At 47.5% G+C, this 20,938-nt stretch overlaps 1 protein-coding gene across 1 annotated transcript in view; it reads right to left on the bottom strand.

Moving 5' to 3' along the window:
- Kiaa2012 (KIAA2012 ortholog) overlaps nucleotides 1–20,938 on the bottom strand; it is a 115,971-nt gene that overhangs the window by 17,869 nt on the left and 77,164 nt on the right. Inside the window, exon 14 of the mRNA XM_051154533.1 lies at nucleotides 13,685–13,751. Within this exon, the coding sequence (XP_051010490.1) occupies nucleotides 13,685–13,751 (67 nt within the window). The remainder of the gene's footprint in view (nucleotides 1–13,684; nucleotides 13,752–20,938) is intronic.

Here is a 20,938-nt window from a genome sequence, read left to right as displayed (position 1 = left end):
GCAGTCCATGCCCTAAGAGATAGAACTGGCCTTGCCAAGGGAGGAAGGGAACCTGAAGCCAAGGACCCAGTGACAGGGAACAGGAAAGCCAGGAAACACAAGAAACTGCAACTGAAGGACACGGCAGCACCAACACCTGGGAAATGCCACAGGACAAAGTGGCCCAGTTTTATGAGCATAAACTAAATGAAATAGAGTGGAATTTATAATTCAAATGACACTTAAAGGCCATATCAACTAATTATAACCAACCCCCAAATTATAACCATTAAACAATAAGAATGTGAACCTATGAAAACATGGTCAAGCATATTAAGGAATGCTTTGGATTTTGGGGTGTGATACTGTTGTCTTAGCGACTTTTCTGCTGCTATGATGAAATGTTGTGACCAAAAGCAACTTGGGGAGGAGAGGGTTTATTTGGCTTACATATCCTGTATCACAGTCTATAAAGGGAAGCCAAGGCAGGAAGGCGAGCCAGGCAGGAACCTGGAGGCAGGAGCTGATGCAGAGACCATGGTGGAAAGCTGCTTACTGGCTTGTTTCTCATGGTTTGCTCAGCCTGCTTTTTTTTTTTTTTTTTTTTAAAGATTTTATTTTATTTATTATGTCTACAGTACTCCACCTGCATGTACATCTGAGCTCCAGAAGGGAGCAGCAGATCTCATTATAGATGGTTATAAGGCACCATGTGTTTGCTGAGAATTGAACTGAGGACCTTTGGAAGAGCAGGCAGCGCTTTTAACCTCTGAGTCACCTCTCCAGCCATCAGCCTGCTTTCTTACAGAACCTAGGACCACTTGCCCAGGGGTGGCACCACCTACAATGGGCTAGGCCCTCTCTCATTGATCACCAATTAAAATATTCAACAGGGGCTAGAGAGGTGGCTCAGTGGTTAAGAGCACTGCCGGCTCTTCAAAAGGACTCAGGCTCAATTCCCAGCATCCACATGCCAGCTCAGAACTGTCTGTAACTCCTGTTCCAGGGGATCTGACACCTTCACACAGACATACATGCAGGCAAAACACCAATGCACATAACATTAAAAACAAAAAATTAGAACTGGGCATGGTGGCACACGCCTTTAATCCCAGCACTCAGGAGGCAGAGGCAGGTGGATAACTGTGAGTTTGAGGCCAGCCTGGTCTACAAAGTGAGTTCAGGACAGCCAAGGCTACACAGACAAACCCTGTCTTGAAAAAAAATTAGTTAATTTTAAAAAACCATGCGTGCATACATGTAACTATATATGTAAGTGATTGTGGCAAAATTCTACGAAGAGAGGCTGGAGAGATGGCTCAGAGGTTAAGAGCACTGTCTGCTCTTCCAAAGGTCCTGAGTTCAATTCCCAGCAACCACATGGTGGTTCACAACCATCTATAATGAGATCTGGTGCCCTCTTCTGGCATGCAGGTGCACATGCAGGCAGGGTACTGTATGTATAATAAATAAAAATATAGAAGGAAAAAAAACAATAAAAAAGGTTAAAAAAAATTCTATGAAGAAAGCTACACAGTCCTAAGAGATATGGCTGAACTAGCATGATTTTAAAGATGAGACCTAAAAGATGCAGCAGGCCCTAGCAGCGTGTCTGTGGGGGTCCTCCAGGGGCAACTGGGAACAGGGAGCCTGGTGGCCTTCCTGAGGCTGCTCCTGCATATGGTGCCACCTTCCAGACCCTCAAGTCAGAGCCCCACTCTGCTCCTGTGCACACAGGTCTCACCTTCACAGCTGAGTAGGAGATGCTATCCCTCTCCTCACCGTCGCGGCCCCCCCCACCTCCCCCACCCCTCCACCCCCCCCCACCCTGCCTCCAGCCTCTCCCTCCATTGTGGGGGCTGGACATCTTGGCTCTTGTTCCTTCTCAGCTATTTGCTACTAGAGTCCAGAGCTGTGTCCAGGAAAGCCCTTGGGACTGAACTAGATGCCCACAGGCTCCAGGGACCGTGAGTTTACTAGTTAGCAGGGACTGCACAATTTTCCTGACTTGGCAACCTCAGCTCCCTCCATTGTGGGGGCTGGACATCTTGGCTCTTGTTCCTTCTCAGCTATTTGCTCCTGGAGTCCAGAGCTGTGTCCAGGAAAGCTCTTGGGACTGAACTAGATGCCCACAGGCTCCAGGGACCGTGAGTTTACTAGTTAGCAGGGACTGCACAATTTTCCTGACTTGGCAACCTCAGCTTCCTTCACCAGCAATAGAAAGAAATTTCCAGGGATTCTAAACAGTCTCTGAGATTCATCTGGGTTTGGAAAAAAAAATGCTGCTGCTGCTGTGTGTGTGTGTGTGTTTCCTTGACTTTGTCAGTCTTTCTATTCTAAGAGTCAAGAGGCTTGGAGAAAGCTGTATTGAATGTTAACACAATAAAATAGCAACTAAAAAAGCCTGGCTTTGTATTTCAGCTCACACTAGAAAGGGGAAGGGCTGACAGAGCCTCACTTTTCTCACCTGTGAAGCAGGGATAAAGTAATTTAGATATTATAGTTATGGTGAGGCTAAAACAAGACAGAAACACACAAAACACTGAGTATACCCAAAATTACTTCTCTTTTCTCCACTCTTCCAGTGACCGTGTGGCAAACAGACCCAAAGAAAACTTGTGTGAATTTAAAAGTCTGAATTGTCCCCGCGGTTCCCTAAGAGGGCTTTATCTGCCTCTCTCACCTTTTTTCCAGTCTCCACAGCCCACCCACATGGAATCCATGGGCAGTCCCAGCATGTAGCAGCGTCATGAGCTACTCAGAGAGGAAAAGAAAAGAATCCAGGAAGGGACTTTTAACAGGGACACTGTAGAGAGACCCCTGCCTGGGGTCCTGATGTCCCCACAGGGGACTTTCCTTTTTGTCAGGAGCTGTGGCCCTGTGCCCTGGAGCCAGCTGCCACCGCCAGAGATAGGTCTATTTGTCTTTTGGTCCTCTCTGTTTGACAATCCATGCTGTTTTGTTTCTCAAAGGGAATTAAAAAAAAAAAAAAAAAAAAAAAAAGTCCTGCAGGGCTAGGGGAGGTGGGGTCTGAGCCCTGGAATGAGGCTGGAGATTTAGCTCATTGGTGGAGCACTTGCCTAGCAAGTATAAAACCTTGGGTTCCAAGCAGGGCAGTGATGGTGCAGGCTTTTAATCCCAGCATTTGGGAGGCAGAGGCAGACAGATTGCTGTGAATTCGAGGCCAGCCTGGTCTACAAAGCAAGTATAAGACAGCCAAGGTACACAGGGAAACCCCGTCTCGAGAAACAAAACAAAAAACAAAAACAAACAAACAAACAAACAAACGACCTTGGGTTCCATCTCCAGCACCAAGCAATTCTTCATTTAAACTGTCATCATTTTGGAACTGTGTGTGTGTGTCTCTCTGTCTATCTGTCTGTGTCTGTCTGTCTTTACATCCCTATTTCTTCTCGACCTTCCTGCTGTATCCCCTTCTACCCAAAAGTGTTGACCTACACTCTCCTTTTGATGTCTTTTATTAACCATGAGAAGGCTCTGCAGACCGAGCCTGGGGGGTGGGGCAGTCAGACCTCAGGCCTCACTATTGTCCAGCTGGTGACCAAGGACGTGTTACCCCACCCCTCTGCCTTAATTTTCTCATCTGACACATGGAGATCCACAGGGAGCAGCGGAACACACTGTAGATGTTTACCTGGGGCCACAGGCAGTAAACAGGAACTGCTGGGGGCTGGGGAGATGGCACAGAGGTTAAGGGCACTGACTGCACCTCCAGAGGTCCTGAGTTCAATTCCCAGCAACCATATGGTGTCTCACAACCATCTATAATGTGATCTGATGCCCTCTCCTGGCCTGCAGATGTACATGCAGACAGAACACTATATACATAGTAATAAATAAATCTTAAAAAAACAAAAACAGGAACTGCTGTACTCTGTTGTTTGGTGCACTCCAGGCTCAGTAATGTCCTTCCTTCCTTTGTGGCAGGTGTTATATCCTCCAGGAAGCCCTCAGATATGATTTAGATCTAAAATGTCCTCCACTTCTAGTATATTTAGGTATGTGCCTTGTATCCCTGATCTCTCCAAAACCATATACTCACGTGTAACTGGACACTAGCCCAAAAGGGATATCCAATGAAGTTTTCACTTACCAGGAAATTGGGATAGATGTAAAGACTTCCTATTGGGGCTCTAGGTGAAAGAAGCATGGGAGAATGGGGAAATAAAAGGATACAGAGGGTCCTAGAAACCTACAAGAACAACATCATGACAGGTGGATCTGGACCCAGGGGGTCTCTGTTCAAACTACTGCACCAACCAAGGACAATACATGCAGTAAACATTGAACCCCTAGTCAGATCTAGCCAATGGACAGGGTATTCTCCACAGTTATATGGAGAGCGGGGACTGACTCTGACATGAACCCTAGTGCCCCATATTTGAGCACTTCCCCTTGGTGGTGAGGCCTGGTGGCACACAGAAAAAGGATAAGCAGGCTACCAAGATGAGACTTGATAGGCTGTGACCATATGGTGGGGGAGGAGGTCCCCTCAGTCACAGACCTAGGGAAGGGAATAGGGTGAGAGGAGGAGGGAGGAACAGGAGGATACAAGTGAGGGGAAAACAACTGAGATGTAATTTGAATAAATTAATTAAAATTTAAAAATGTCCTCCAAAGGCTATAGAGAGTTAGCAGGAAGCTCGGGGAAGTTACACCACTCATGGTGCAGGGCATCCTGGGACACTGGCTCCTTCCTCTGTCTCTTTGTTTCCTAGCTACTGGCTGTGAGCAGCTCTGCCCTGCTATGTCCTCTCTGCCACAGGGTTTCTCTGTGTAGCCTTAACTGTCCTTGACTTGCTTTGTAGACCAGGATGGCCTCAAATTCACAAAGATCCGCCTGCCGCTGCCTCCCGAGTGCTGGGATTAAAGATATGAGCCACCATGCCTGGCTGACTCCTCTCTTCTATTTGGTCTTGGTGACGGAAAGCTGACGTGGACACCCTTACTGACTCTTGTCTTTCTCCTCCAACCCACCGCTATCGCTGTGTTCTCTCAGGCACTATGGGAACGTCTTTCTCCTCCAATCAGAACTAGAGCTGCAGTCGGGGAAATGCCTTCCCCAACCATAGGCAGTGAGGAATTTCGGCAGGGACCAGAAACTGCTGTTAAAGTGAATAAAAGATCCATCTATTCATGTAGTCAGTGCTTAAGGACATGGAAAGGCCTGGCTGGTGGCTGAACCAGGCATGCTCTCATCCATACCAATAAACATTTTATTTTTCAGGCCGGGTGTGGTGGCCCATGCCTGTAATCCCAGCACTCAGGAGGCAGAGGCAGGCGGATCTCTGTGAGTTCGAGGCCAGCCTCGTCTACATACTGAGTCCAGGACAGCCAGAACTATAAGAGAAACCCTGTCTCAAAAACAAATATACAAACAAACAAACAACTCAGCAAACAAAAAAATAATTAAATTACCAAAAACTGATGAAGAGTGATTAGCAAGTCAGCTCTGTATTTTCAGTGAGGGGGCTGAGGGGTCACCCAAGGCCTTACGTCAGTGGAATAGGCCCCCTCTTGGGCTAGTGGTGATGGCCTACCCACAGAGGCCTGGGAGCAGCAGAGCCTTAGGTGGGACGCAGTGCAGAGGGCAGGCTGGCTTTTCCTGCCCTGTCAGCAGCTGCAGTGGAAGAGGCTAGTGCTGGAGCAACAGTGTGAGAAGGGCAGAGGGGCAGGCGCAGGTAAACCATCTTGGTTTGTGGTAAGGAAACAGAGGCCCAGAGAACAGACTCATCCTATACTCAGTCTTGGCCCTAATCAAAGCTGAAGAGATAAGTGAACCCCTGGGTTCTGAATTTATAATTTTCTGTGTTTCCAGCGAGTTGGCACCAATGTTTCTCAGATACCAATTTGTATATGAAACATCTGAGGGGTGTGTGTGTTTTCAGGAGCATATGCACTATGTCTGTGTATGTGCACTGTGGAACAAGCCTACAGCCTTACGCCAAGCAAGTGTTCTACCAACAATCTACACCCCCAGTCCTCTTTTTCACCTTTGTTGAGGTTCTGTTATTTATTAGCTTAGCCATGTTTTTCTTTTTAATTTCAAGACACGGTCTTATTAAGTTGCCCGGGTAGGACTGGGATTTGCCATCTTCCTTCCTTATTTTTCCAAGTAGCTGGAGTGACAGGCTTGTGCCACTAGACTTGGCCACCCAAGAGTCTTGTCAAAGCATAGGTAGGTCTTGGGAGAGAGCTCAGCACCCACATTTTTAACAAGCCTCAGAGAAGGCATAGGCAGGCGGTCCTCACAGAAACATCTGGTCTAGACCCTGTGGATGCACAGGTCATATCCACTTATGCCCTGAACATCCTGGGGCAGCCACCACGGTCAGCAGAGCCCGTGAGCTGTCTGTCTAGAAGCTGGCTGCCCAGCGTGACCTATCCCTGTAGCACTCCCCACCTTGCTGGATGTTTCTTTGGCTATGGTGGAGATATATGTGTGTGCTGGCTGGTGGCCGTGGCTTCTTTGAGTGCCCCCGGTTGTGGGTTTGTGACCTTCATTTTTCCATCAGGCCCGGTTTCCTCGTAGGGAAGTGTGTGGTGCCCAGCGCGGAAATCCTCACTGTATGCTCCCAAGGCTACAGAGCTTGGCATGGCCATTGGGAATCTCCTGAAAACGCAGCCTATTTGTTTGTCTGATTCTTTCGCTCACTTGTGGAATGTATGCAAGATCGAGACAAGGCAGGCAAACACAGGGGCACATGGGGCTATAGCGTGGTACTTGGTGGCTATCCAACACACGTATGTGAAACTAAGCAGGACTTCAGGTCTCTTGGGGAAGCAGAGAATAACGAGAAGCAGACAGCGTGGGATGCTTTCCTAATAAAGGGCTTATTTTCAAAGTCGAGAGCCCAGCTCTCCAGGCAGCTCTTGTTAGGGTCAGTGGGAATCACACCACCTCACAATTCACAAACGCATTAAATTTCTCTTTGTCTTCTTTTGATACCACAAAGACCAGTGGAGGAGGCAGGGGTATCTTAGCCCCTCTTAGGCAAGCCACAGCGTGGGCAGCTAGAGCCTGCTGTTTGTGAGGGAGAGGGAAGACACACTGAGCTGAAGAGCTGGCCTGTGAGTCTAAGAGGCAGGAACGTGAACAGAAACACGCCTGACCCGCAGTGCGCGCGCGCGCCTGCTTCTGGGAACAGCGCCCCCTTGTGTTTAGGTTAGTTCAGCCTGCAGGACCCTGGCTTACCCAGCTTCCCAGCTGGGTGGGTCTTGTGGGGGAGGGGGGCTGGTGGGGATGTATTTCTTTTTTTCCAGTTGTTCGATATGGGGTTTCTCTGTAGTCTTGGCTGTCCTGGACTCACTTTGTAGACCAGGCCGGCCTCGAACTCAGAGAAATCCGTCTGCTTCTGCCTCCCTGAGTGCTGGGACTAAAATTGTGCGCGCCACCACACCCCGCGGTCCAGGGGATTGATCTCGGTGTTTATTACAACAACAGAAGCCCTAAAACAAGGACTTGCCATGGGGCCTGACAGCTTGAGCTCAATTCCTGGGCCCCACATGGTGGAAGGCGAGAGCTGATTACTTACTGCAGGTTGTCCTCTGACCTGGCCACGTGCTGTGGCATGTGCCACGCCTGTCCCCAATAAATACATTAAAAATATGAAAATTTAAAGGTGGTAGTGCACCCACCAGCGACCCTTCCTCCCGTGTCCTGTGGCGTGAGGAAGGCGCTGAATCAGCACAGGGAACCAATTCCTAAGTATTGAGAAGGAAGCTGGGCCTGGGGCCTCTGGATAGCTTCCTGTGGTGGCACTTCCCTGCCTCTACCTGCCTGCTGGCTTGGCTTTGTTCTCAAGGCAGACATGAATAAGCCTTCCCTCCTGCTTATGTTACTTAGCCTTTGTTAAGACAGAACAATGCTCCCACATCCCTCCTTTTTTATTATTATTTTATGTATATGCGCGCAATGACTGCATGCTTATCTGTGCACCAGGTATGTGCACTGAGGCCAGAGGAGGGCGTTGGATCCCTGGAACTGGAGTTACAGATGGCTGTGAGTCACCATGTGGGTGCGGGGAACTGAACCTAGGCACTCCGGAAGGGCAGCCACTGTTTTACCCACGGAGCCATCCCTGCAGCCGCACACATTGCTGAGGTGGCATACCCTGGGCCTTCTCTTTCTGAATGGGGTTGTGGGAGTGGCTAATTGTTCTCTGAGGTTTACCCCTCCGGTCACTACTTAGGCTGTTCCCTCCCGACTTCATTTACCTCAGGCGGGGTCAGAGAACGTTTTTTGGGTCACCTTAAGGTAAAGTTGGAGAGGTTGTTCAGCGATGGAGGCTTTGCCTGGCCTGCGTGAGGGCCTGAGCTGGCTGTCTGGCATAAATCTTAAAGCATTCTGCCACATTTCAAGGAACGGTTTTATTTCTTCAGACAGTCTCTCAATAGGTAGACCAGGCTAGCCATATGTATGGCCATTTGCTTGTGCACTGGAGTTACGGCGAGCACTACCGCCCTTGACCCTCTGGAGCGGTGCTGTGCCCTCTGCACAGAACGGAGAGGCTGCTGAGGCTGCCTCACTCATCCCGGGGTCCCCTCCCGCTTCGGGTCTATACCTAAGGGACTAAGGCAGAGAGAGGCTTATCGGGTCTTCAGCACCACGTGCCTTGCCACGGCACTGGCTTGGACAGTATGTTAGAACAACGCTTTCTTGATAAGATACTAATACATGTTACTGCCATGTAATTAAAGGGTTCTTTTCTGTTTGTTCTTAAATAGATTGCTGGGCATGGTGGCACACGCCAGCAATCTCAGCATTTGGGAGGCGGAAGTAACTAGGAGTTCTAAGTCATCTTTAGCTGCATAGTGAGTTTGAGGACAGCCTAGGTCTCAACTACCCATATATATACATACATATATATATATATATATATATATATAATTATTATTATTATTATTATTATTTTTTTTTTTTTGCTAATAACACATCTTGAGGACCATCTGGGATAGGTACTTACAGCCACCCCAGGGGATAAATATCATTGTTTCCTCACTTTCTAGCTGAAGGAAAATAGATGTCCAGGGAAATTCAGTAATGTCTTCAAGGCTTCACAGCTAGTGGTGAAGTTAGCATTTGAACCCAGGAAGTAAGACTCCATAAGCAGTTTTTTTTGGGGGGGGGTTTCGAGACAGGGGTTCTCTGTGTAGCCTTTGCTGTCCTGGACTCACTTTGTAGACCAGGCTGGCCTTGGCCTCACAGCAATCCACCTCCCGAGAGCTGGGATTAAAAGCGTGGGCCATCACACCCGGTCGTAAACAGTGCTCTTAATCACAGGGATGTCTGGACAGCAGCTAAAGAGGGATTTCAACAGAGAACTAAGTACGTCCATCAAAGAGCAAATGTCCCAGTGGTTAAAAGTAAAGGCATCACTATGTGGACCTGGGACAGGATGAAAGTGTGGCTACAGAATCCAGGTTTGGACAACACAGAATGGTGCCTGGAGAGATGGTCCCGTTCAGCAGTTAAACATCCTGACTGCTTTGTAGAGGACCTGAGTGTGGTTTCAGCACCTATTTCAGGCAGCTCACACATCTCTAACTCTAGGGGTGGGGTGGGGTGGGGATATGATGCCTCTTGGCCTCCATGGGTACCTGCATCCATGTGCACATACCTAACACATGCACACACATAGTGAACGAGCACATAGCTAAGTGTTCCGGAGCACTCAGTCTGTGGCAGGCGCTCTCTTTCTATTGTCTTTTGGAGATAAGGTCTAACTGTCCAAGGCTGGCTTCGAACTTGTTACATAGCCAGCGTGACCTTGAACTTCCAACCTTCCTGGCTGCACCTCCTGGGTACTAGGGTTACACCTAAGTGCCGTCACGCACAGTTTATGAGGTGCGAGGCACTGAACCCTGTGCCTGGTGTATGCCTCACAGTGTATTGAGTGACCTTTGGCCCCCCACCCCTGAGACAGGTATTCCAAGCATATTCTAAATAGTGCCTGCTCACCAATTCCTTTCCCAAAACACTATTATTTTTTTCCCAAAAGAGCAGATTAAATAGACCCTAGAGAATTCAGAGAAACAAATACTGAGCCTCCAGCACCAAGTTAGGAATTCACTAAGAATGGATATTGCCAGGCCTCTGCCCAGGTCTAAATGAGACTAAAAATGTTGCAGAGAAATCCAGACATCTCTTTTTCTCACTCAGGTTGGCTTTTGTTTGCTTGTATCCTCTAATTAAGATAATTTTATAAAATATTTATTTGTATTTTGGTATATGTACATGATTTGTCTGTGTTAAGTGTATACTATGTGTGTGGTTGCCTCTGGTGGCCAGAAGAGGGCGACAGAGATGTGCTGGCGCTGGAGTTACAGGTGGTCGTTAGTCCCCTGACTTGGATGCTGAAACTGAACTCACAGCCTCTGGAAGGGCAGAGAGCTCTCCTAACAACGTTGCCATCTCTCCAACCCTCTTTGTTTAATTCTGGAAACAAGGTCTGTGTCTGTAGCCCAGGCTAGCCCTGGATTTGCATGCCTCACACCTTAGCCTTTCAACTGCTGAGTTGCAGCCAATGACGACTAGAAACCACTGCAAACCTTCCCTGTAAGGCTGAGCTGCGGTGGCTGTGATGGCTGTGGTGACACATGCCTGTGCCTTTGATCTTAGCGTGCAGGGAGGCAGAGGCAGGATCTCTGAGTTCAAGACCAGCCTAGCCTACAGACTGAGTTCCAGGATAGCCAGGCCTACACACAGAGAAACCATGCCTCAAAACAAAAACAAAACAAAACTTCTAGGTGATTCTGAAGTGTACTAAGGTTTAAGAACCATTGGTCCAGGAAGTAACTAGAATTGAAGTTTTATTCTTTCCTTGGACTTTGGGACAAGAGCTAGTTCCCCAATCTGCTGGGATTTTAGAGGTGGCTGGTTGGCTTTGCCTTGTGGAAACTTGCAAACTCCTAAATCCTCTCAGTAGCTCACTCATTTCTGAAAAAAATTTACTTATGCATGTATGTATGTGTAATATATGTGTGGGTGGTGATTTGAACCCAGGGCTTGGCATATCCTAGGCCACTGCTCTGACACGGCCTTGTACCCCAGGCGCTGCCTCACGCCTTACAGTAAGCCACAACAACCACTACTGAATTTAAAGTAGGAACAACAACTTGACCATTAAGACTCAAACAGGAGACCTGTTCTTTAAACAACTAAAAGCATTTCCTTAGTACTTCCTTCTTCTTGCTTTCCAAGGTCGGAAATCCTTTCTAAAAACTAACATTTGTCATTCAGGACAGGCAAATGCCTTCTGTGACTGACTGTGGTGGCATTTCACACACGAGAGGAGGTCTGGCCAAGCTCCGAGGACTAGGCCGGCCGGAGCCTGGCCTGGCGTCATGAGACAGGAAATCTGTTTTGCCTGACTCAGGCATTGCTTACTTTGGGCCGCGTTCTGTGGTGCCTAAAGCCTGTGCTGCACTTGGCGGAGACGTTGGAGCCTTGTCACATTTGGGATGTGTGATTTACAATAGGGAGGATCTGAAGGTCAGAGTACATTTTCCTGGCTAGTGTCACTCAGCTTTGAAGACAGAGGTGACAGGGCCTCCTCATGTTAGAAGAATCTTTGCCTAAAATCTTGACCAACCCAGGGCTCACTCTGCCACAAAGTAACATCATGAAAAATCAGAATAATGCTGGTCATGATGGCGCATGCCTTTAATCCCAGTACTCAGGAGACAGAGGTAGGTGGATCTCTGTGAGTTCGAGGCCAGCATGGTCTACAAAGAGAGTCTGGACCAATCAAGGCTACACAGTATAAGGCGTGGTTTAGTGGTTAAGAGTACTGTATGCGCTTCCAGAGGACCTGGGTTCTATTCCCGGCACCTACAGGTTTGCTTACAATAATCTATAACTCCAGTTCCAGGGGATCTGACACCCTCTTCGGGTCTCCTCAGGCACTGCATGAACATGGTACACAGACATGCAGGTAAAACACCCATACACATAAAATAAATATTAATAACATACAAATAAAAATTAAGGAGACAATTTTTAGAAAAAACAAAACCAGTACAAAAATTATTATTTTTGACTAGGATGTCAATGGAAAGAAATCGTGAAAGGCAAACGAGGAAAAACAAACAAACAAAAAACCCAAAACCTTGACTTTAAATAGAGACAGAAAGAATCGGTGTCGTTTGACAGATCGGTAAATAGCAACCACAGGAAGGAAGATGCTGATTTGCTTTAGTGCCCGATTGAGGGAGTGCTCTTATCAGTCCCTGGGGCAGATGACAATGCCAGGTGTGGAGCGTCCACTCCAAGGCTCAAGCTCAGTTCAGTAGCACAGACCTGCAGCTGCCAGCCTGGGTAAGTGACGCATTCGCCTGTGACTTTTTAAAATGGGCCAAGTAAGAAAAACAAGTGTCCCTGAGTGCTTTATGGTTTAGGCCTAGGCTGGAGATCAGCCTCACGGCCTCCCTCTGCTGGACATTTTTGTATAGCAACAATAGGCACATGGCTTCGCTGTGGCCTGGGACCTGCCCTTAGAGATATTAAGTGGGTTTCCACCTCCACAAGAAGCAGTGAGGACTCTGGCGTGATGGCACCCATCTTTAATGCCAGCACTCCAGAGGCAGAGGCAGGAGGATTTCTGTGAGTTCCAGGGTGGCCAGAGTCACACACTGAGACTAGAAGCAGTAAGGATAAAGAACTTCCGCTGCCAGAGGCCCAGCTGACTGGAGTACCATGTAACATGTCCAGGCGCTCTGCAAAAGAGCTTAGAGTCTAATTCCATCTCTGGGCTATCAACTATTTGTGCCTCCAGACCCAGTGGTCTTAGGCTCAGTATTTCCTAGAACTACCACCACCTATCACAACCAAACATAAAGACTTGGTTTTGAAGGAAGCCACCAATAAGGCATCCTTTTTGTTTGTTTGAGAAAGTCTCTTTGTAGCCCTAGTTGTCCTGGGACTCACTAAGTAGAGAAGGCTGGCCTTGAACTCCCAGAGATCTACCTGCCTCTGTCTCCTGAGTGCTGGGATTCAAGGCCTGTGCCACTATCCAAGGCATATCAAGGCATTCTCACCACCCGGGGCTGTGGATGACAACAGCTAGGTCTCTAAAGATGATGGATAGGTCCTGCTTTCTTGCACCAGCATCTCTCTCCGCAGCGAACCCCAGCCAGGGAACCCCAGCCTCCTCACAAGGATATCCACAGCTCTATGAAAGTACGAGGACAGAGTACGCATGCGTGGGGTGGGAGTGTGGCGTGGGCATTTTGGTAACATCCTGAAGTCTCTAATCTTGCATCAGTCTGCAGTCTCTAGTAGGAAAGACATCTTTAAGTAATCTAAGAACAAGGGCTGGAGAGATGGCTCAGAGGTTAAGAGCACTAACTGCTCTTCCAGAAGTCCTGAGTTCAATTCCCAGCAACCACATGGTGGCTCATAACCATCTATAATGTGATCTGGCGCCCTCTTCTGGACTGTAGGTGTACATGCAGACAGAGCACTGTATACATACATGATAAATAAATACATCTTTTAAAAAGTAATCCAAGAACAGAAAGCACGTCCAGCCGTTTGCTTGCAACAGTAAAAACGCTCTGGTTTTTACTTCCAGGTCCCAGTCTGAGGGGAAACGGAAAGCCCGCTCTCTGTTAATGGGTCTGTACAGCACAGAGCTCATCCTAGGCTGAGTGATGGTATACACCCGGAGCCAGCGCACTCTACCTTGTCCGTCTTCGTCATTTTCTCCATAGGGTCCTCCTGGTTCCTCACAAGAGTCAGTTTCAGGTTCCTGTTGGATAAGCACACCACAACGAACAATGAGACACTACAAACGCAAACACCCTCTGCCCATGCCCTTTGGGTAAAGTGGACCCAAGTTCCCTTGTCGCCCTACCTCCTTTTTTTCTTAGCCGTGCTGGGCCTCAGTGTCATTATTTTGGGACAGGGTGTTATTATGTAGCCCTGGCTGTCCTGGAACTCACTCTGTAGACCAGGCTGGCCTTGAATTCAGGTATCTTCCTGCTTCTGCCTCCCAAGGGCTGGGATTAAAGGTGTGCGCCAACCCCCATTGCTTAGTGGTGCTGGGGATTATACCCAGGGTGTCTGCCCATGCCAGGCGCGGGGTTTCCTCTGCCACTGACCTACACCCTCAGCTCATCTTCTTTGTGTGTTTTTCTCAGTTCAAGTGCCCAGAGATCAGTTTTAAAGAGCCAAGTGGACAGGGCAGCGCATAACACTGTGGGAACCTTAGTCCCGCTGATCTCAGTGGTGCCTTGGTTAGTCGTTCAAAGGCCCAGGTATGATGTTTACTGAGAGAAGGGAAGGAGAATGGCCCAGGCCAAGGCCAACTTGTGGGAGGGAGCGAAGCACCCCTAGGGACTTGACAGAGGGCTGGCGGGAGAGGGAGTAAAGGCTGAGACAACTGGGAAGGTTGGGGAGGAGCCAGAGCCCCCAAGGCAAGGTAAGGATTTCATCCGTTATCTTGAGAACAAATAGATGCTGCCAAGGAAAAGCAGGGAAGCCAAAGGGTCAGCCAGGTCCTAGGTGGCATTCCCAGGATTGCCACGCACTGGCTTTCCTCTCTCATCTGACACCCTCTTCCCTCTTTTCCCCGAGGCACACCAGCAACTTCACTGTCTGGGACCCCCACCCCTCACAGACCTTTTTCATCTCAGCTGCGCCTCATCAGAGTTATTTGAAGAGTTAAAGAAACCAAAACCAACCAAATGGAAACACCATGCCTAGGATCAAACGCCAAGCAAAATCGGACTCTGTGGGGATAGTGTGGCTTTAAGGCATCTTGTTCCAGTGCACAGTTGGGTCCAGAGCCCCTGTCGTCCTCTAGCAGCTGAAGGGCAGCTCCTTAGCAGCCCCAAAACCACAGCAGGTGGAGCTGGCAAGGGTGGAGAGCCCCTGGGCTGTTGACGAGGCTGCTCCTGGCTTTACCCCTTCTGCAGCCGGATTGAGACACTGCGTGGTGTAGGCCCTGGAGGTCCCTCCTGATAGGCTCACCTTTTAGTGACAATCATGTTTCTACCTGTTATCAACTTGCCCACGTTGGGAAGAGAAATTTTATTTTCTGCTAAGAAGTGGGTCTCAACCTGTGGATTGAGATCCCTTTGGGGGTGGGGTTGCCTAAGACCATCGGAAAACATGGATGTTTACATTACAACTCATAACAGTAGCAAATTATAGTTATGAAGTAGCAAAGAAACTAATTTTTAGGTTTTTTTTTTTTTTGATACAGGGTTTCTCTGTGTAGCTTTGGCTGTCCTAGGCTTGCTTTGTAGACCAGGCTGGCCTCGAACTCACAGCAATCTGCCTGCCTCTGCCTCCTGAGTGCTGGGATTAAAGGCGTGTGCCATCTCGCAAGCAACAAAAACTAATTTTACGGTTGGGGCTCACTGCAATGTGAGGAACGGTATTAAAGGGTTGCAGCCTTAGAGAGGTGGAGAACCTCGGTGCTAAGGCTTTCTCCTCAACATCCCCTCTGTGTTTCCTTCTTGCTGGCCTAGGGCTTAGAGTTGATGGCTTCTGCTGACAATGCTACAGGGTGAATAACTTGTTTTTCTTTTGGGTTTCTCATTATGGAGACAAAGCAGGTGTGCCCAGTATAGTAAAAATAACACGAAATAAGACTAAATAAGTAAAGTAAAAACAAAACCAAAAACTGTCCTGGAATAAAAGAAACTTTAAAACAAACAGACACACACAAACAAATAAAAAACAAACATGGGAAAACAAAACAAAACATGGTGAAAACCTTCCTCAGTTATAGTAACCTGCTGAGTTAGGAAACTAGATAATATATCAAATTTACCCCCTTGTTTATAAAGCCTTTCGATCTTGTCCCTCCTCCCCCATGCCCTCCCCTCCCATCCTTACCGTTCTAGGAGCAGTCAGTCACAGATACCAAATGTACCGGTTTGCTAAATAAGGCTGCAGGGCAGGGCGGAAGTGAGGTATGCCTGGTGAAGGTTTTTGTGCTTGGAGGACGTAGAGGATCATGGGAAGAGCAGGAGAGAGGAAGGAAGGCGGACCACCAAGGGTTAGCAAGGGGAGAACCTCGTGGCTGGATCACCGGTGTTGGAGAGACACAGGCCAGATGGGAAGCATGTGCAAGTCCTTACGGAATTACGGATGGAAAGCAGCCCAGATGGGCATGAGTAAGGAAGAGGCATGGGATGAGGGGCTGGGTGGTAACAAGGTAAGCTTAGGGGTTAATATCTGCCCAGGCCCAGGTGGAATGAGGCTTGTCTACAATCTTTCAGGTGTGTCTTTTATTGTTTGATAGAGGCTTAAATAAAACCACTGTCAGAGGCAGGTGGATCACTGTGAGTTCGAGGCCAGCCTGGTCTACAAAGCAAGTCCAGGACAACCAAGGCTAACACAGAGAAACCCTGTCTTGAAAAACTAAAAAAAAAAAAAAAACAAAACCCTCCAATAAACAAACAAACAAAACAAAACCAAAAAACTGTGATAATTATAGGCTTTTAATAATAAACATTATCAGCAATTTATATTTTCCCTTGTTTTGTTTTTTGAGCCAGAGTTTCTCTCTAAAGCCTTGACTGTCCTGAACTTGCTTTGTAGACCAGACTGGACTCGAACTCAGAGATCCACCTGCCTCTGTCTCCCAAGTGCTGGGACTAAAGGCGTGCGCCATCACTGCCTGGCTTCTGCCTGTCATTTACACACACACACACACACACACACACACACACACACACGTATATATATGCATATGAACACACATGTGAAATAATGTACTTAAGGGTTTTGTTGTTGTTGTTACAACAGGTGGGAAACAGCCCACATGGCCTATCAACTGGAGACCAGTTAAATTAATGATGGCAGGTTAGGAAGAGCAAGGTAAATCTCTGAGGTGACACAGAACTCTAAGAAACCTAAGAATAAGACTCTGAACAGTGTGTAATGAATGACACACCAGTTTCCCTGAAAATCCAGTCTACTACTTATCTGCTTGCATTGCTCTCCACACTTCGGCGAGGGCACACAGGGCCAGGCACGGTGCTACACACCTGTAGTCCGAGCACTCTGGAGGCGGAGGTAACATCAGGAGGTCAATGTCATCTACATAGTAAGTGTGAAGCCATGAGCCCCACCAAGCCCGGATGAATAAGAATAAAAAGACTCCGGGGTGGGGGGCGTGGGGCTGGAGAGATGGCTCAGAGGTTAAGAGCCCTGACTGTTCTTCCAAAGGTCCTGAGTTCAATTCCCAGCAACCACGTGGTGGCTCACAACCATCTATACTTGGATCTGATGCCCTCTTCTGGTATGCAGGCACAAATGCAGGCAAAGCACTGTATACATAATAAATAAATAAATCTTAAAAAAAAAAAAAAAAAAAAAGACTTTTTTGAGCCATCAGATTCAAAACTTCAGCTGAAAACTAAAACTAACCCTGGTACTCAGGAGGCTAAACCAGAGAAGCTCAGGTGCCCCAGGCTCCTGGGCTTTAACAGTGTTAAACCTCCATCTCTGACAACTTCCTGGGAGAGACAATTTAAAGGGGGGAGGGGAAGAGCTGGTTTCCCAGTTTCCAAGGAGTCAGTCCACTGTGCCAGGAAGGCATGCAGAAGAATGGCTTACATGGTGGCCAGGCAGACAGAATTCTACTCTCAGTGGCTCTTTCCTTTCCCGTTTCCATTTCGTCCAGACCTTCAGCCTATGGGATGGTGCCACCCACAGTGGGCCTTCTTCACTTTAGCTAATCCTCCCTGGGATGGTGCTCACAGACACCATGGCCTTTACTCCCCGCTTCTAGGCTATTCTCCATTCAGTCAAGTTGACATTCAAGATGGCCCATCACAGCTTCAGGCGAGACCCTGTCTGAAAGACTCCAAATCAGAAGCTGGATGGGTAGGTCAGTGGTAGAGACCTTACCTAGCATGCAAGGACAAGGATTCAATCCCCCAATACTACAAAACCCAACAAACAGCAACAGAACACTAAAACGAAATCACTAAACTGAGTGATCAAAACACAAGTGTCTGAAATACTTGGGATTAGTAGTGTTTCAGAGTACACACACACACACACACACACACACACACACACACACACACACACTGGATTTCGGAATAATATCTCACATACAAATAGTGAGATATCATGGGAAAGATACTCAAATGTACACACAAAATCCACCTATGTTCAGACATGTCTTGGGCAAGCAGCCTGAGGATAATTTTACACAACATTTTCTTTATTTTTTTAAAAAATTTTTTTCCGAGAGAAAATTTCTTTGTGTAGCCTTGGCTGTCCTAGACTCACTTTGCAGACCAGGCTGGCCTTGAACTCACAGAGATCCGCCTGCCTCTGCCTCCCGAGTGCTGGTGCCAAAGGTGTGCCACCACGTCTGGTCTTTACACACATTTTTACTGTCACTTATCACATAAGCTCAGATGTAGAAATTTGCATTTGTGGCTTTTTGTTTGTTTGTTTTTGTTATCCAAAGATTTTTCTGATCTAGGAGCATTTCAGATTGCACATTTTGGGATTATAGAGGCTCATCTTGTTGAGTGAGCAAAAAAGATGACAATTTAAATCTCCAGTCTGTCACTCTGGCTTAATTGATTTGGCTGTCCTCTGTTTCTGCAGCAAATGACAGTTACTGACATGTATCTGCCATGTGCCAAGTACTGTGCTAGGCCCTGGGAACACAAAGTTGAAAGACTTATTTGTGGGACGCTCCCTTTCTTGAAGGAAAATGACAAGAGACCTCACAGCTGTAAGACAGAGTGTAAATGCTGTGATGGATTGTAACAGGTTTCCCCAGGACCTCAAGGGAGGTGAAGCTAAATTAGGCTCAGGAGGGTTGTTTACCGGCAGGCACAGTGTGAAGTCTTGCAGGAGTGGGAAGGCAGGGCAATTCCAAGCCCTGCCTTGGAACAGCAAGGGTTTGTTAGTGGGAGCCTGGTGGCTGCAGTGGCGGCCTGCATAAATTGGATATAGGCCTCATCTTGCATGGTACAGTTTGAAGTTTTAGAAAAACTGAATCTGCTACACTTTTCTACTTGTAAAAGAAAGACATCTTCAAAGATGGGAATTGAACTGCAGAGTCTGTGTGGATATGGTAAGGGCTTTCAAGCAAACTGGTGACAACACTGTGTTTAGAAAAAGCAATGACAGCGGTGTGGAATTAGAGGCCTGGGTAGGGCTCGGTTAGAGTAACAAACATAAGAAATTCTGGGACAATATGTGAGGCAGTTCCCAGAAATACACAGGCAGTCGAGTCTAAAGCTTGCTCTCAAATCCTAGCTCCTGCCCTTATGACTGACGGACCAGGAACCGCTTATCAGTTTTCACCACTTATCCATCCTTGGAAAACCTCTAGCAGCTTTGACCCTCCACCCTCAAGCCGGGCACTCCATCTGGGCATGGTGCGTCTCTGCCCACATCAGGCTTTTCCAGGGCACCCAAGAGATGGGGCACCCAGGATACAGAAGGAAGAGGAGGGACTTCTGTCTGTCTCCAGTTGCCTCGTGACTTGCCCTAGGCCCTCCATCAGTGAGATGAGAACGTAATAAATAACACACAGAGCGCTGGACAGGGTGGCGAACGCTTCAAGTTCCAGCACTTGAAACGTGGAGGCAGGAGGATCAGAAACTCAAGGGCAAAAGATCTTGTTGGGAAATAAACAGATGATAGAGCTCCCAAAGTGTTCAACTTGGAAAATACGTTTGGAAATTCTGTGTAACATGACATTTGATACCCCAAAGCAATTTTTTTTTTTAATGCACCCGTGCATGTGTGCACGTGCATGTCTGCACCTGTGGAGGTCGGAGGACAACTCAGGGGACTCAGTTCTTTTTTCCCCCACTATGTGGGGTTCTGGGATCAAGCTCAGGTTGTCAGGCTTGGTAGCAGGTACCCACTGAGCTATCTTTTAAAAAAAATTGTTTTCATGTATATGGCTGTTTTGCCTGCACAGTGCCACATGTGTGCATTGCCCACAGGAGCCAGAAGAGGGCATCAGGTCTGCTAGAATTGGAGTTATATATGGTGGTTAGGCATCATGTGGGTTCTGGGTGTTGAACCCGGGTCCTCTGGAAGAGCATCTAGTGCTCTTTCCTCTCAGAGCGATCTCTCCAGCTCCGCCACCGAGCAATCGTGCACGCTGACATTTCACCGTTCTCTTTCCTTGTTTCTTTTTCTTTCTTTCCTTTTCTCTTTCTGTTTCTGTTTTTTGAGACAGGGTTTCTCTGTGGAGCCCTGGCTATCCTCTTGCTCTGTAGACCAGGCTGCCTGCCTCTGCCTCCCAAGCGCAGGGATTAAAGGTGTGCTCCATCACTCACCACTGTTCAGTGGTAGTGATGCATACCTTCAGTCTCAGCATTGGGGGAGGCAGACAGATCTCTGCAGTTGTAGGCCAGGCAGGGCTACATCAAAACAAAACAAACAACAACAACAATAGTGGGGCTAGTGAGAATGATCAGAGGTTAATTCACTTTTTGCCAAGCCTGGGGACCCGAGTATAATCCCCAGGACCCACATGCTGGAAGAAAAGAACTGACTTTAAGCAGTTGTTCTCTGACCTACACATTCTGTGGTGGGTGCATTACACACACACACACACACACACACACACACACACACACACACACACACACCCCAAAAAAATAAATGTTACAAACAAAACAAAACAGAAACTGTTGAAATGAAACAAAGCTCTGACCTTAAAAAAAAAAAAAAAAAAAAAAAAAAAAAAAATTGGACAGTCAAGGCTACACAGAGAAACCCTGTCTCGAAACAAACAAAAACCAGAACAAATAATGAAGAAACGAAAATCATAAAGTGTTTTGTGGATTGTTCAAAGTTGAAATAATTATCAAATCGCTGCTTTCTTCTTAGGTTCTGAAGCCAGAGCAAAGGTGTGAAATTAAATTTTTCGCAGAAGCAGAATTGAGAGACCCCACTTCACACTGCATTTCACTAGCTTTTCACTAGCTC

This window comes from Acomys russatus, chromosome 12 (assembly GCF_903995435.1).
Source record: "Acomys russatus chromosome 12, mAcoRus1.1, whole genome shotgun sequence".
Taxonomy (NCBI): domain Eukaryota; kingdom Metazoa; phylum Chordata; class Mammalia; order Rodentia; family Muridae; genus Acomys; species Acomys russatus.
The sequence above is the reverse complement of the archived record's forward strand: the minus strand, read 5'-3'. Positions and strand labels throughout refer to the sequence as shown.